At 37.6% G+C, this 16,534-nt stretch overlaps 1 protein-coding gene across 3 annotated transcripts in view; it reads right to left on the bottom strand.

The window, feature by feature from the left end:
• The window catches only part of pik3r3b (phosphoinositide-3-kinase, regulatory subunit 3b (gamma)), a 610,777-nt gene that overhangs the window by 33,176 nt on the left and 561,067 nt on the right, over positions 1-16,534 (bottom strand). Inside the window, exon 1 of one of the 3 annotated variants that reach the window (XM_041207744.1) lies at positions 10,634-11,046. The exons of 1 other annotated variant lie outside the window; for it this stretch is intronic. In XM_041207744.1, the coding sequence (XP_041063678.1) occupies positions 10,634-10,739 (106 nt within the window). In that variant the 5' untranslated portion in view covers positions 10,740-11,046. Of the gene's footprint in view, positions 1-9,185; positions 9,290-10,633; positions 11,047-16,534 lie in introns of those variants that run through there. One more of the 3 variants, XM_041207745.1, reaches the window with a different exon arrangement.

The following is a 16,534-nucleotide window of genomic DNA, read 5'->3' as shown; positions in this document are numbered from 1 at the left end:
AGCATTCCTTTTAGCAAACTATCCAAGAGCTGACCATATTCATCCAACACAACTGGCAACAGGTCACCAGTCATGTTAGAAGCAAACTCATCACCTGAGCTTCTAGACTATGAAATTTAGCAAAAAAACCCCAGACCTTTTATATCTCAAGGGTTGGCACAGTGGGCCAGAATGCTCCCCTTTATCCTGAAATATATGGGTTCAAAATTTGGTTTACGCTGATAAGCTATCCCTTCAATATGAAATACGGCAAGGGACAATCAAATTCATGTAAATCCTTAGAACAAAACTAGTCTTAATTTATTTTAATGACAATTTTACCAGATGCAGCAGGGATGTCTAGTATAGAAATTTAAATATCAGAGCGCGCTCTGCTGAGGTTGAATTGAAAAGCCTTTTCTGAATAGTTTTTGTGAGATCTTTACTCTGCATCAAGCAGAAATTTCTAGACCCAACAATGGATCTAAAAGCCATCATTACTCTCCAGGTATGTTGTCCAATAGAACTATGTACAACCAGTGAACAACCTTTTCACAACACATCAAGCACTTGAGTCAAATATAAAGGTAAAAAATAAACAGCACTTTCATTTAGTTCTTGCATAAATTTTCTCCCACACCAATCCCCGCCGGCCCCTAACCATCCCACTTCTCTTTCTTTGTAGCCATCCCCTTGAAAGCATCAACCCCTGCACTGGTTCTCCCCCAATTGCCAAACTTCATGCTGCAGTGTTGATAGAGAACTTCTACTACTCAATGACAGACATTACAACTGAACCCAAGCTAGCTTTCAAAATCACATGCACACTGTTCTACTAGGGATCAGATAGAGATCAGCAGTGGTCACTTGGCTAATTTTCTGTTTTCTAAATTGGGGTTCTGATTCCAATTGTAGTACCTTTATCACTGCACTAGCTGAGATCTGTTACCTCAGCAAAGACTGGTGATCATACTTTGGCTCCTTTTCTATTGATATAGTTCACTGGATGAACCGAGTGCTCAGTAGAACCATTAGTCTTACATTTTTGATCTGAAACAGATACTTGCCTCGGCCTATCCATCAAACATACTTATCAGATAGGCAATTTTTAAATTTATATGAGCTTTTCCACATACAACTGATAAATATTCCCACAGGACATCAAATTCATTCCACCCACCACAAAAAAAACTCCCCAAAATTTCCCCTACAATGCAGATTTTTGAATCCCATTTACAAAGCAAAAGACGCTTCCTCTCAAGTTTAGGGCAAGACAAAGAAAATAAAACTCACTTGAAATTGTTCTATCCAATATATTTAAAAGGATAATTTTTGAATTTATATCCTGTTACCCTATAATTCTTCTTCCAGAAAAAGAACACACAAATTTGATAAACTCAAGTCAAAACAGCTAGAAAATCTTATTATCCAAAATGGAAATGCAGATTGTTTTGTTTTTTTTTACCCTTCTTTAGAATAAAACTAGCCCCCAAAAAAATCATTATTTCAGATGCCAATCAATATTCCTGATCATTTCCACCACTTTGTTTTTAAATTTAGTATTTATTCAAACACAAATAAAAGTTATCTAGGACAAGGCAAAAGGTATTAATTTAGATCCAAAAGTCAGTCTTGCAAGGTTAATATTTTGAACTTTCCATCTTACTGGATTGTGACTCTCAACCTTAGAGAAGCTCATTTAACACCTTAAACATTTAACACATTAAACAACATTTACTGCTAATCAAATAGACCCTTAAACTGTACGCAGCACTCAAAACAATGCAAAAGAACACTTGCCACTTTTGAAAATTTTACGCCAATTTAAAAAAACTTAACTACCAAATCTTCTAATAATTGAATCTAAAAGCCATAATTACTCTCCAGGTATGTTGTCCAATAGAACTCTGTACTGTTAGTTTGCTTTGGCAATTGCTATGGTTACAAATTCTTAACCTCCAATCACTCTTGCTGATACAATACGAGTACAAAAATGTGCCTTCTAAGGGACACATCAGACATAACCTTTCCATTATGTCATTCTCCACAATGTAATGCGATTTGTTATGACATATTTCTATCCATTTTTAAAAATCATTGCAACATTTCCCCAGACTTCAGAAAGCATATGTGAGGACATCGAGCTATGAGCTCATTTAAATTAACTATGCTTCACTTTGAAACTAAAGAATCCAAGGCCCATCCCTTCTCTCAAGTTCATAATCAGGCAACACAGACCAGAACTTCGTTCTGGAAAAATACTTAGGCAATTATTTAACATTGCAACCAAAAGCTTTTGATTTAACTATTTTGTAAGAAATGAAGAGAGACAGTACAAAACATTATCATACAATTTTTACCATTTAAAACTTCAGATGGTAGAATGGCTAACCTGAAGTATCCCCTTTAGTTATCATCAGGATTATTGAACAACAAATAAACAGGAAAAGAGTGATGAATTCTAAATTCAAGTATTATGAGATGATCCAATGAATTGCATCCTTATACATAGTTCAATAGAAGTGGATTCAGTCAATTTGTTAGAAAGCAAAATGTTTCTTGCCTACCCCATGCATAAATGGAACATCACGACATTTAAGATTTAAAAGAACTTTATTGTGGCTTTTAATTCAAAATGAACATTATTTCCACCGGCCCCATTTATCTTCTTGTCTGGTAAATGCTTTTGTGTATTCTTCTTTTGCTGGAAAGAGGGCAAAGGGGACCGGGAACAAAGATTCTGAAAATGTGAATGCTGCAAGTGTAAAAAGGTATATGTCCAAATGTGGTGTCCATATCAAAAAAATGTAGACTATCAAATGCAAATACTATTTTGCTTAATATTTTAAACCAATGACCACAAAGAAAATATATATTCTCTTGGCAAGCTCACTAGTTCAAAAGTGGGTCGAAAGGTGCCTTCCACGTTTCCATCACTGCAATCTTGAGCTTAACTGAAGTCATGAGGAATGTGGCAGGTGTTTCACTATTTTTGCCCAGCAAACGCTATTGATCAACACTGTTGCTGAACAATTTGAAATATTTCAATTTTGAAAAAACTTTCAACTTGTGTCAACACCAAGATTGTTCTAAAGAGGGTATACGCTTTGCGAGCACCCCTAACTTAAACAGATATTAGAAATGTACAGGTGGACACAAGCCTCAGGTTTGGCTTCATGTCACTGTGTTAAAACAAGACTTGCCTGTAACGTTTGCTTTAATTGGATGTGCCTAAGTCATTTTTTTTTAAAATAAGCTATATTGCACAAATTAAATAGAAAAAAATTATATCTACTATGATAGGTTACTCCAAGGAGGCATCAGAGTCTGAGGAATGTGCACATTCTTAAGCAGAAACAACTACTAAACTGGCAGCTATCAGCTCAGATTCGCCACAAGTGAACCAGATCCAAACTATTGAATGCATACACAACTGCACCACTGAAAACACTAAGTGAGTAAATTATACTGCATGCGGTGGTGAGTTGGACTAATTCGGCTTTGCTCCAACTCTTTCACTAGGTAGAACTTATCTTCATGATTGACAAAATAAAACATGCATTTCACCCTAAAACAAATGAGACAAATAAGTGCTGTCCAGATTGACCACACAATCCAGAAGCATGTGCTCCTATTTTCCATTTGTTAACACTTCACACTGTCTGCTAAGCCTCCACAGTCCTTTTGGGGATTACTTCAGGAATGGGCGATTTCTACGGGGTCTTTGTCACTGTTTAAAAGGTCACTGGTGTCAGCAAGGTGAGGAATAGTTTGGTTAAGGCAAACACGCCTGGGCTACTAATATTATGCACTTGGTACAGTCTAAGATGGTAGTGCATCAATTCTTTCCAAGTAATTGGATTCTGGACATTCATACCGGTGTAGTCATTACAGAAGTCACATCCTGAGAGCTCTTTAAAATGTGAATGTTGATGACATGGTAAAGTCCATTCTTTAATGAACAATCTGTTCTGACCCCAGGGGTAAAACTTTTGACTGGGGATTTCTTGCAAGTCCTGGGGACATTAAATAAATTAGTTGTTATATATTTGTTAGATTTATATTTCACCACATTCCCAGCTACTTCAACTACCTATTTTACATCATTTAAACCTTTGTCCCAAAATACAGTTGGTTACGCTGAATGAAGCAGTGTGAAATATTTTGTTATAAATATTAGCATTTAAAGTTAAGATACATCAGAATTTCCTATAAAATATGCCTACATATTTCAGTGAATTCTTTGGTTAAAGCTCTTGATGGTTTGTCAGTCAAAATATACCAGCAAACCTTTAAAAATATACCAAATGTTAACAGTGGTTCAATTTAAGCCAGCAATGCCCTTTTAAAATAAATATACTCCAACAGTCCATCTGCAGTAATAGAAACAAAAAAAAGTTTAAATACTTCAGAAGGAAAATGAATGACAGGCCCACTTTCTGAAACAGCGTCAGATTTCCCCAGAACGCCCAGAGATGGCATCCAGAGCCATTCCTCAAACTATAATTTTGAGGTTTAACCCAACAATCACGTCATTTAACTATTACCTAATTTTAACACAGCTCTCACAATGCTGGCGAAAATGAGACAGGGTGGGAATTGTCTGGCTTATCTGACATACGTGAAACGATCTTGAGTTTACTGCATTTCTGAGTGAAGAGAAAGCCATTTTGGAAAAATCAGCAGGAACACCATTTACAAAGCATCATTTTTTGGTCTGTATAATCTGGGCATTATTTGTTTTTAATATGAGGAACACATTAGGAAGAAGGGATAATTATTTTGATAACACTCTTATCCAAGCAAAGCAAACATCATGAATAACCAGGGAAAGCAGTTTGAGAGAACTGGTAAAATAATTCAAGGAAAAAGACAGTTTTTAAAACTACAGTATTACATACATATAATTGCAGTCGGCAAAATCTAAAAATTCAAACAGTACTCAACTTCAATAGAAATTAACATGTAGTAATTTTTTGATCAATAAATGCTTATGTTTCCAACAGCATGTTTTAAAGTTTTAATCCTGACTTCTTTGTAATATAACTGCCATTCTTCATTTCAATAGATATTTCAGAGTGTTGCATCTTTACTGCCTTACCGTGTATGGCAAATGTTTCTGATAGGAGGCTGGCGTGCATTACTAGTGCAGTATATCTACTTCATGCATTGTCAGTTCCTTTATGTGTGCCGGATTCACTCCTTGGTATCATGCTTGCTAATGAGGTTGAACTCGGCATTTGCTGAACTTTAAGTCCTATATCAGAGGCTCCTGGCAGTATTAACCTTTTAAATGGAGACCGTGTTCTAGCCAATCAGAATGCAGCATGAGGATCGTATGTTTCTGACGTCGTAGAGGATAGTAGTAATGTGCAAGTGCATTACAGCAAGCAGCAGATATTAGGGACACCACATTAAGTTCTCTCTCATTATATATATAAAAATATATATACATATGGAAATATAGGAAAAATAGAAGCCATCCTTTATTCCGTACATAGCTAATGTTTGGAACTACACCACTTCCTCTGACAAATCTCTATAATCCTTCATGTGATAAAGGTATTTCTTTACTCAGGGCCTATACATTAACAATTCCTTACTGTTCAATCTATCCCAACAATTCCCCCTTGAACCGTTGCTGAGGTTTTTGATAACCAGCAGCTGAGGACCTGAAAATGAAGACAATTCAGATAAACCATCTGCAGTGCAATTTGAAATAATCACTATTTAAAAAATCAAATTGATGAGACCAATTTTACATACCTTAATAGTTGCAACCAGTCTTTCCTCCCCCACAACTATTACTGGCAATGTAAAAAAACTTCCTTCAGCTTACTGCCCGGCTGTTTGGGAATACTATTCAAATGTCCTAATTCATCAATAGATACGGTTCTTCTCACCAGAAAGATAATCTAAAACTATGATCCAATTTCTGTCTTACGTGTAAAGTAATACAACAACAAAGAAAAACAACTACATGTCTGCAAATATGTTATCACTTGGTATACATGTAGTTTAGCATAAATCACAAATACTACACAAACCCCAATATCTCAGTTATGCAGGAGGTTCAGCTGATGTTTATTCTTTAAAATTGTGTTTTTCTAGAAATGTAGTACAAATGGTACATGTATTAAACATAGCATTAAATCGTAGAATAGTACAGCACAGAAGGAAGCCATTTCAATCATTTCCATCTCAGTTTGGTAGTGTGCACTAAGTTGCAATTGAAGCACAGTGAACGTTTAAAATACAAAACATTATTACTTAAACTAGCTTTTCGTTCAACTCTTCCACAACATAAAAATCTAATTCTACTGAATCCTTAACAGTATTTTCCCCAAATGGTGTAGGTACACTGGCATGAAGAAAACATGGTACACCAAGATTTTCACTTGTGCTCTTGAGAAAGCTAATGAAAGACAGGTTTTCCATCCTGCCTTTTAATAATTGTCTCATAACTATCTTATTCATTGACATTAGCTTCTGCTTGGAAGTCTATAAAATAGTAAAAATCAGCAGTCGAGACAAAAAAAGTTGAAGTGGTTGACTTCAAATGTAAAACCATTAGCATTTTTCAGACTTGAAATGTTCGCACAGTTTAAGATTCTAAATTGACTTGCACTAAAATGTTGAGTCACAGGACCATGTAGTTCATATAACAAATTCAGTCTGCCTCATCTTCCACTACTAATAGTGCAGTTATTGCTTGAAAGGTTGGGTTGCTAGTATACAAAATTTCTTTAATTTTTCTAAAAATCCATACATCCTTTGGCTGTGCTGCACGTACCACTAAAATTATGTTCATTGGTAACATACAAAGTTGGATCCTAGTACCTGATTTGTTGAGAGTTTTGTTCACTGCTTCAGTTCTGGGTAACTAAGATGCTTATTAGTAAAACAATACAGAATATATTTGATTCTCCCATGTCTGAATCATCACAGAATAAATGGTCAGACCTCTAGCATTTTCCTTTATTTCCCCTCCAGAATAACTGTTCTTATATGTGAACTCCAAATCTCCACAGTGCATCATAATGACACCTATTTAAACAAAAATAAACTTCTCAGGATCCTTCCACTTTCACCATCTAATTTAGAAATGCTGGATATTTACTGCAATTCCATTCAGAGAAAGTTGTCAATCATACATTCATTATGAGCCCAACACAGGAGTCTGAAATACACAAAGAATCTCATATGATATGACTCAAGATCTACTGAAGTGCCAATTGAACATACACTGTATGGCCAGTAGGCACCCCTAAGATAGTTTATGCCTAACAGCAGTAGCTATTTGCCTGGCTTAATCCAACTGAGCCCTTGTGACCAGCTGTTCTAAGTATGGATCTTTCATGGCACATAGGTTCTTGCTTTTTGGTTACACCCTCTGAGCATGAAAAGTGGCAGTACTATTAAGCTGCAGCTGTCATATAGTAAAGCAGAGCTCTTACCAATCACCAAGCTAACATTATTCTGTTTGAATTGCATGGACAATTATGCTTTGGATCAGTATTTTAAAAGTTTGGGAAAACTGAAAAGTGAGTGAGGAAGAGAAGTGAGGAAGGGAAGTGGAGGACAAATCTGCTGAGTCAAGAAATACTTTGGTAGTACTGTATAAGATTTTGACAGTCTGGTTAATTTGCACTAGATGAATAATATCTAAGCTCAATCAGTAGCAAAGTGCTTCTAATAGACATTTGTATAGAATACTGTGCCATTTGTGGATAGATATGTTTTTGCCAAAATATTTATGAGGCAAGCATTGGGCTGATGAGTTAAAAGGAGCTCATACCCTGTTGCGGCCTGTGCATCTGTATAACTAAAACAGCTTCTATTTGGAAGGGATATTTGACAATACTGCTGTTGCAATCACAGTAAAGCGTCTTTTGAATTAACAGTATATAGATGAATACTCAAGTAGAAGCAAAGTTCAAATTGCATAACTGATTACTTCTTGGAGACAGCCAACAGTGGTGTGGGACCAGAGCTGCTAACATGACATTGCTTGTATATACTATTACGTCACTACATTGGTATTCAAAGATAAAAAATAGGATGCCGTTTGTACTAAAACATGCTTTTTCAAATTAATTATTGCTGCTAAAAATAATCTTTGCTTACATTAACACTGAAAGCTCAAAATATAAGAATCTGCCCCATCATTGCATTGAACAATAAAATGCATTATATTTTTAACGTGTACATTGAGGGTGCATTTGGCCAAAAAGACCCGAAATACAAAAACTACAAAGCACTTAATTATAATTGGTCAGCAAAATTTGATTGAAAAATTTTACAGGGTACTAGCAATATATGCTGTATTGTATTTTTTCTCTGTGGCCTTCCATGTAGGACTTGGTAATTTAACAAGGAAATCAACTGCAATAACACAGTTAAGCAACCCCCTGATAGAACATTAGTACAATGCTCAGCTGTTTTAAGAAGGCTTGCTGTTGTGATATTATCAGGGGGTTGAGACATGATCACCCCGCCCTCCCCCCCCTCCCTCCCCACCTTCTCCCAGCCCCCTTTAGTGGCTGTGTAATCTTAGCTGCATAATGTACATGGCTGAGTCCCATCAGGATGTGAAGGCTGGAAAAAATTAATGTAACGAAGGTGGTGTTAATTCCTATCACTATGCATCTGGTAACCGTATGAAAATAAATAGTGGGTAAAAATAGGCCAATGATTGCTCTGTTGCTAGTGCAGTTACTTTTCACTTTTGCACAGAGATTTTGGAAAAATATTAAAAAATCAATAGTCTTGACTTTTGCAAAGAGTTCTGCTCACTGTGCTATTGTCTTCTCAAACCTAAGTGACATCATTTGCAAGGACTCGGTGGTGGCTGTACATCTTCAGAATACAAATGATATTCCTGCCAGCATTATAGCACCAGTCCCTAAATTGTACTGTGGCTTTAATTAGCTTTATTCTTAAAAAAAAACACACCATGCTCCTTATTGTCATCCACTTAAGTGTATTTTGCAGCTTTGACTAATATTTTTGCAAATGCAAAATGTCCAGGGGCAAGATTGCAAACCAGTTGGTATTGAAAGGGTTACTAAGCAATACATTCCTTTAAAAATGTACATCAACTATTTTAAAATTGTTCAACACATCTACTGCATTAACTCACCAAGTATAAAATAAAAAGTTAAAATGGCTGGTTGCAGAAATAGATGATGCCTCTGTAATCTCACCTAAGAATCCCTAGACATTGCAACACGATCTGTGGTGATCCAAAGGGAACAGCAGCCAGAAGAAGGGGGAAGTCTGGCCAAACTCTTATCATTACAATCACATCCAGAAAGTCGCCAGGCTACCAGGATTTCATGGTCTGTGTAGCAGCGCTCTGCTGGGAAGAGGCTGGCCAGTGGATCAGAGCAGTGCTGAGTTCACATACCGATTAGGTATTCAAAGCTCATAAAGCACACTCCAGCTTCCAACAGAAATGACGCCAAGTTCAAGCAGAATCATGTTTCTCTTCAATAAATATTAAAATGAAACATCTGCAAAGCTCCACCCCCCATCATTACCACCTACCCCCCAACCCCCAATCCCTATTTGAAAACGGTTAGATCCTCACACTCTCCATTGTCTCCTAATCTGTTGGGACTCTTTGTTTTAAAAAAAGGGGGCATTATTAAACTTTTATCTTTTCATTATTAACTCCAAGAGGACCAGATTCCCTTGGAAACTTCCACATTTAGCCATACCAGCCCAAACTGCCTACAAAAATGGATACTCTGACAGCAGAATTATTGAGACAAATCAAATTAAATATTTCACTCAAAAATCCTGTGAGCAGACATGGCCAAAAAAAAGCAAACCGTAGCATTCAAAGGGCCGATGATGATTATTTTGTACTTTTCTAAATACACTCTCAGAATACAATAATTGGAGTGATCATTCCTAATTAATAATCTTAGAAAATTCTTCATATCTTTGTAATGTAACGTACTGTCAATTTTCCCTTACCTTTACCTCTCCAGAAAAAGTAGGCCAATGTTAAGACTTTAGAAATATTGCTTCTAAGGAAGCAATATTGCTTTTTATTCTATCTGCAGGGCTAATGTGGCCTACAAAGAGATCCTCTTATTGCCTATGCTGTTCACATTAACTCCTTTGGATGCAAAACTTTCCCTCTCCTGGTTATGATAACAGGGCTCCTAGCATTCTACAGAAACCAGCTTTTAAAAGTTTTTTTCTTAAAAAAAACATAATTGTAAGAATGCAACCAAAATATTCCCCATTTGATAAGAACCTTGACTCAGGCACTCAAAATGAATTATTGAAGTCCTTTATAAAGTTTCAGACAGCAGATAAATTCTGCTTTGAATGTGTATAAAACGTTGTACTGTTCAGGAAAAAAAGTGTCAGCGCAACCATGATTTCCAAGTTCACCATGTCAAAAGCTTTTCCAAGGGTTATAGAATAAAATCAGTTCAATGCCCTGAAGAGTATATGGGGTTCAGGCCCGACCAGCAGTAGGACAGAAAACTGCAAAAGCTCTGCACAGACTAGTGAAAACACAAAAGAAACAAAGGGGGGGGGGGGGGAGGAGAAAACCCAACAAACTCAGGCTTTAAGTAACTAAAGAATGAGAGAATAAAAAGATAGCAAGATAAAATAGTAAGAATTGTGTTACCTGGAGGGTCCATTTCAATGTAGAATATTAACTCTGTTGAATAGGGCATCATCACTTCTCTCCAGTCTGCATCAGATTTGTCCATATTCCAAACTGTGTTGTACATTGTCTACGCAGTATTAATATCTTTCTTTATATAAAAATGTTATCATACAGCTTTACACTTTAACAGTATTTCTGAATCCCTGCTTCAGATGTGCTCTTAAACATTTTTTTTTGTTTTTGTTGTTGTTTCGTGCTGAGTTTAAAGGCTCCTGGTTGAAGAAGAGGAAAAATAAAAGCAGTAACAGTCATGGGATGAATGAACGTAGAAACCAGCTCTACGATTGTGGGCTCAGTGGAAGCAGAGCCTAGGCTTCATGTTCCAGCTGGAGGAGGAGGAAGAGGTGGTTGGGGAGGGGGGGGGTGTGTGAGAGAGAGAGAGAGAGGGGGGGGAAGAAGGCGGGGCTGACCCGTGACCTTTCACATCAGTGAGAGGTACCAACCACAGCCGGAGGGGGGGAGGGGGCGGCCGGAAACAACATCCCATAGCCAAATAAAACCGCTTAAAACAACAATGTGTTCCGTGCAACACATTCTAATCTAAAAGGAAAAAATCCGACCCTGATTTTATTTATAAATAAAAGAGAAATGTTTACATGTACATGTAGTTGGGGGGGTGGGGGGGGTTCTCTCTCCTCCCCTCCTCACCCCACCCCCGCGCGTGGTGGTCCAGCCCGGGCCCGACTTGCCCAGAAGCCGCTCCGCCGCCCGCAAACTGCCGGCGATTCCGCAGCGAATCAGAAGGAGATCTAGGAGCTGCGGCTTTGTCTCCCACAGGCTCTTCATCAATCCCCGCCTCTACCCCCCCTCCTCCCCCCTTGCGATCCGGAGCCAATCACCTCCCAGCAGCTCCGACAACCGCGCGCTGATTGGCTGCGCAGTTACCAAGCCGGACAAAGGCTGAGCTAGAATACAACAACAACTGTGGCTGCAAGGGGGAACCAACAGATGGCCGAAAAGCTGAGTGCAGGCCAGTCAGTGAAACCCTCTCCCCACCATCCCTGTCCCCATCCCCCTCTCCACCCAGTGCTCATTGAATTGTGTGCTTCCTGCCATTGTGTGACTGCTGGAAGAATACACGTTTCTGAGGGGACAGTTACTTAAAACCAGACGGGCCAGAAATCAATGTTCTGCAGATTGTGTTCAGACACCGAGAATTAAACCTTGCTGCTTTTTTTTTTCTCCGCAAATAAGCCGAGGAGCCACAAGATTGGCTGCAAAGACCTTTAATCCCCAGTGAATCCAACCATCGTTAACCCTTTGTTCTACCAGACAGGAATATTTAAGTCACCACAGAAAACACCAAGCCATTTCTTACAGACCAGGATATTGTGTAAGCTATTTTGCTACAGAAACATGATGTTATCGTTGAGAGATTTTAAATATAATTTACTTCTTCACCAGTTCAACAATCATAGACTAAAGCAGAGAAGCCTGTCAATTTAACATTTAAAAACTATAGCATTTAATTTACAGCCATTCATGTTAGTACCTTTTCACATAAGAATAAAATCATTGTGTAGCTGCGAATCAGTTTTTAAATTTTAGTTACCGGTACTGCTTTAATCTCTCCGCCTCCCCTACCACCACACAAAAAAACCCCTCAGCTTTAAAGAGTACATGAATTAGTTCTGAAGACAAAAAGAAAATCGAGTCATGTTTGCTTTTGTTGAAATGTTCTACAGTGGTGATCACCAGCACTAATATGCTCCTTTAACAAAATACCTCCACACAACGTTAATCTATATTTAGATTTGCATTGCTGTCATCCTTTGTATTGTGCAGTCAAGAGAATTTCACGTGAATAAAATCCACAGTTTTAGTTCAGAAAACGTATTTAACTGTTTTCTTTACAAGCTAGTGAAATGAGAAGCTGGTTAAATTTCACAGCAGTCATCGCCAAGGATTGTGTGCTAAAAGAGAACTTAGCCTTTAAGATAAAACATTCCTTCATCAGGCCTACACATCACCAACCAGGCTGTGTTAGAACCTAATATGCAGTTTAGCATTGTCAAAACTGAAAAATAACCCAATTTTTAGCTAAAGCTGTAACAAATATGCAGTTTTTCAAGTTCAGAAAACAATTTAGACATGGTATTTATGATTTTAAAACAACATCCAAACTTCGGACTGAACTCTGCATGTTTTGAACCAAGAATTTAGGTTTCAAACAGGACTTACAATCAGTCTAGTTAATAACTCAAGAAATGGATTCTCATCAACCAAACTCATTTGCTTAAACCTGAAACAGCTTAACCCTGGGTTAAGTTTTCCTGCAAACTTTGTGTACAATTTGTATCGTTAACATTTAAACTCAACAAGAAACAGGTAGCTCCATATAAATCACAAATTAAAGTTCAATATTTCTCAATGTATCCACTAGGTGGGGTATCTGATCAGTGATCACCCTCCATTATGGCTCAAAAATTGTGCATTGTGGCTCCTGAGTCATAAGGATAACATTAAGAAACAGATCTCTTTCCTGCAAGCTGAAGGAAGAAAGACTATGATACATATTGGAACAAACTACTAAGGAAGATCATGATCTTTTGCAAAGTATCTCTGAAAATAGTCTGCTCAATCTTGATCTGCTTAAATTCTTCAAAGTCTGTATTTCATAAATGAACACAGCAATCACAATTCTGTGCTCTTTTAGATATTGTCAGCTCTACTGACAACATACGAATATACAAATTGGAAGCAGAAGTAGGCCACTCGGCCCCTCAAGCCTGCTCGCCACTCAATAAGATCATGGCTGTTCTGATATTGTAACCTCCTGCCTACCCAAGATAACCTTTCACCCTTGTTTATCAAGAGTCTATCTCTGCCTTAAAAATAGTCAAAGACTCCGCTTCCACTGCCTTTTGAGGAAGGGAGTTCCAATGACTCGACCCTCGGAGAAAAAAACTCTCCTCATCTCTGTCTTAAATGGGCAATCCTTTATTTTTAAACTGTGACCCCAAGTTTGATACCCCTCAGGATCTTAAATATTTCAAGCAAGTCATCTCTTACTGTTCTAAATTCCAGTGGATACAAGCTTAGCCTGTGCAACCTCTCCTCATAAGACAACCCGCCCATTCCTGGTATTAGCCTAGTAAACCTCTGAACTGCTTCTAATGCATTTACATCTTTCCTTAAATAAGGAGGCCAGTACTGTACACAGTACTCCAGATGTGGTCTCATCAGTGTCCTATACAACTGAAGCATAACTTCCCTACTTTTATATTCAATTCCCCCCGCAAAAAACAATAACATTCTATTAACTTTCCTAATTACTTGCTATACCTGCATGCTAGCCTTTTGTGGTTCATGCACGAGGACACTCAAATTCCTCTGAATCTCAGAGCTCTGCAATTTCTCACCATTTAGATATGCTTTTCTATTCTTCCTGCCAAAATGGACAATTTCACATTTGCCCACATTATATTCCATTTGCCAGATCTTTGCTCACTCATTTAACCTACCTATGTCCCTTTGCAGCCTCCTAGTGTCCTCTTCACTTACTTTCCTACATATTTTGCATCATCAGAAAATTTAGCAACCATACATTCTGTCCCTTCATTCAAGTCATTTATATAAATTATAAAAAGCTGAGGCCCCCGCACTGATCCCTGTGGCACACCACTTGTTACACCCTGCCAACCAGAAAATGACCTATAAATCCCTACCCTCTGTTTTCTGTTAGCTAGCCAATCTTCTATCCATGCCATTATGTTACCCCCTACACCATGAGCTTTTATTTTCTGCAATAACCTTTGATGTGGCACTTCATCAAATGCCTTCTGGAAATCTAAGTACAGTACACCCGCCAGTTCCCCTTTATCCACAGCACCTGTTACTTCTTCAAAGTACTCCAGTAAATTGGTTAAACATGATTTCCCTCTCGCAAAACCATGTTGACTCTGCCTGATTGCCTTGAATTTTTCTAAGTGTCTAGCCATAACATCTTTAATAATAGCTTCTAACATTTTCCCTATGACAGATGTTAACTGGCCTGTATTGTCCTGCTTTCTGTCTCCCTCCCTTTTTGGAATTACATTCGCTATTTTCCAATTTAATGGAACCTTCCCTGAATCTAGGGAATTTTGGAAAATTAAACCAATGCCACAATTATCTCACTAGCCACTTATTTTAAGACCCTAGGATGAAGTCCATTAGGACCTGGAAATTTGTCAGCCTGCAGCTCCGACAATTTGCTAAGTACCACTTCCCTGGTGAGGTGATTGTAATTTTCCTGAGTTCCTCCCTCCCAATTTCTGATTTACAGCTATTTCTCTGATGTTACTTGCATCCTCTATAGTGAAGACCAATGCAAAATACCTGTTCATCTGCCATCTCCTTATTTTCCATTATTAATTCCCCAGACCTACTTTCTATAGAATTGACATAGGACAAGCATAGCATAACTGCTCACTACACAACTGTTCCTGAAAGATCACTGACCCACTAAGTTATTCACTGTGAAATGCATCTACTTTTTCCCCCAGAAATGTTACTTGACAGTGCTGTGTGACAGCCTTGGATTATTTTATTTCCTTTTAATATTGGTTTCTTTAGATAAATAGTATGATATTTCAAAGCTTAAAATGGAGTTTCAAAAAAAACCCAACATGTTCTTGTGAGCTGTAAAGCACATTGCGTTCTGAACTTCGTCAAATATAACTGTTGTAACTCAAACCTCAAATGAAGGCTATCAGAGCAGCAGTATCCCATTTCTAATTATCTACATGTCAATTTCATAGGTTCAATCGAAGTCAACCTTTGATTTCTGTATAATCATTTAGTAGTTGGACTGTTAGTAAATGGATTAACACAAAGAAAATATAAATTAATTTTATATCAAAATTATTTAATATAAATAATTAGGACAATTCATTATGGGTACAACACAAAAGACCTCCAAATACTCTCCGAACAAAGCTTATTACTTAAGTTTTTTTTTTGAAGTCGTCTTCACCTGCAAGATTCTATGAGGCAATTACGAAAACTAATTTTATGTGTGTTGTTGAGCATGCAGAAATGCTGCACTGTTGGGTTAATAACTGGGATCGATGTGATTTCTCTAATGTACTCATTGCATTAGCCCTGAATTGCTTCAGGGAGTTATGGGAATCCCTAGCTCTAGCTACTGCATACTTAGTTTCACACCAGCTTTAACCAGCACAGTGATGTCATGCCTAGTTGCAATGTGACCTGCTCTGCTCGCTTGATACAACATTCTACCAACCGTTTCAAACAAGTTATTCTTATTCCAAGTTATTATCAGTTGCAAGCACTGTCCTACCTCCACGGAGAAATTAATTACGTTTTGTTCTTCTGAAGCAAAGAAAGAAATTTGTAATTTATGGTTTCATTCTGTTCTTTTTAACAGAGCTGGTTGCAATACAAGCAGTATAATTCTAACAGGTTTCAATATTTGCCTTCTGTTCTGTTTTCCCCTATAGATTACCTCTTCTAATAATTTTCATTCCAGATTGCTTTACTGCCATATCCCATTTATTTCTGCTGCTGAACTCAAGTTCTCTTACTACCAAATTGTTAACCTTAGTGGTATCCTGGACCACAATGCCTTGTTCTCTCAATCCTAAAAATAGCATCATGAAGTGAGAAGCCTGGGATTCAGAATTAGTCTCAAATATAATCCTGTTTGATTTAAAAAAAACTATTCAAAAGTTCAAGTAGTTAAATGTATCGTCTATGAGCCACATGGCCCAGAAGCTCCCAGGTTTAATCTGTGCTGATAAATTTAATTTCAGTAAAGTGAAACTGGTGCACCTGAACTCAAGAGCTAGAAAAGAAACACCAAAGTTCACACTCCTAAGCACTATCCAGGAATGTCACTTGGTTAAAAAATGCATG

This window comes from Carcharodon carcharias, chromosome 16 (assembly GCF_017639515.1).
Source record: "Carcharodon carcharias isolate sCarCar2 chromosome 16, sCarCar2.pri, whole genome shotgun sequence".
Classification (NCBI taxonomy): Eukaryota; Metazoa; Chordata; class Chondrichthyes; order Lamniformes; family Lamnidae; genus Carcharodon; species Carcharodon carcharias.
Note: the sequence above shows the minus strand (reverse complement) of the source record. Positions and strands in the feature narration are given on the sequence as shown.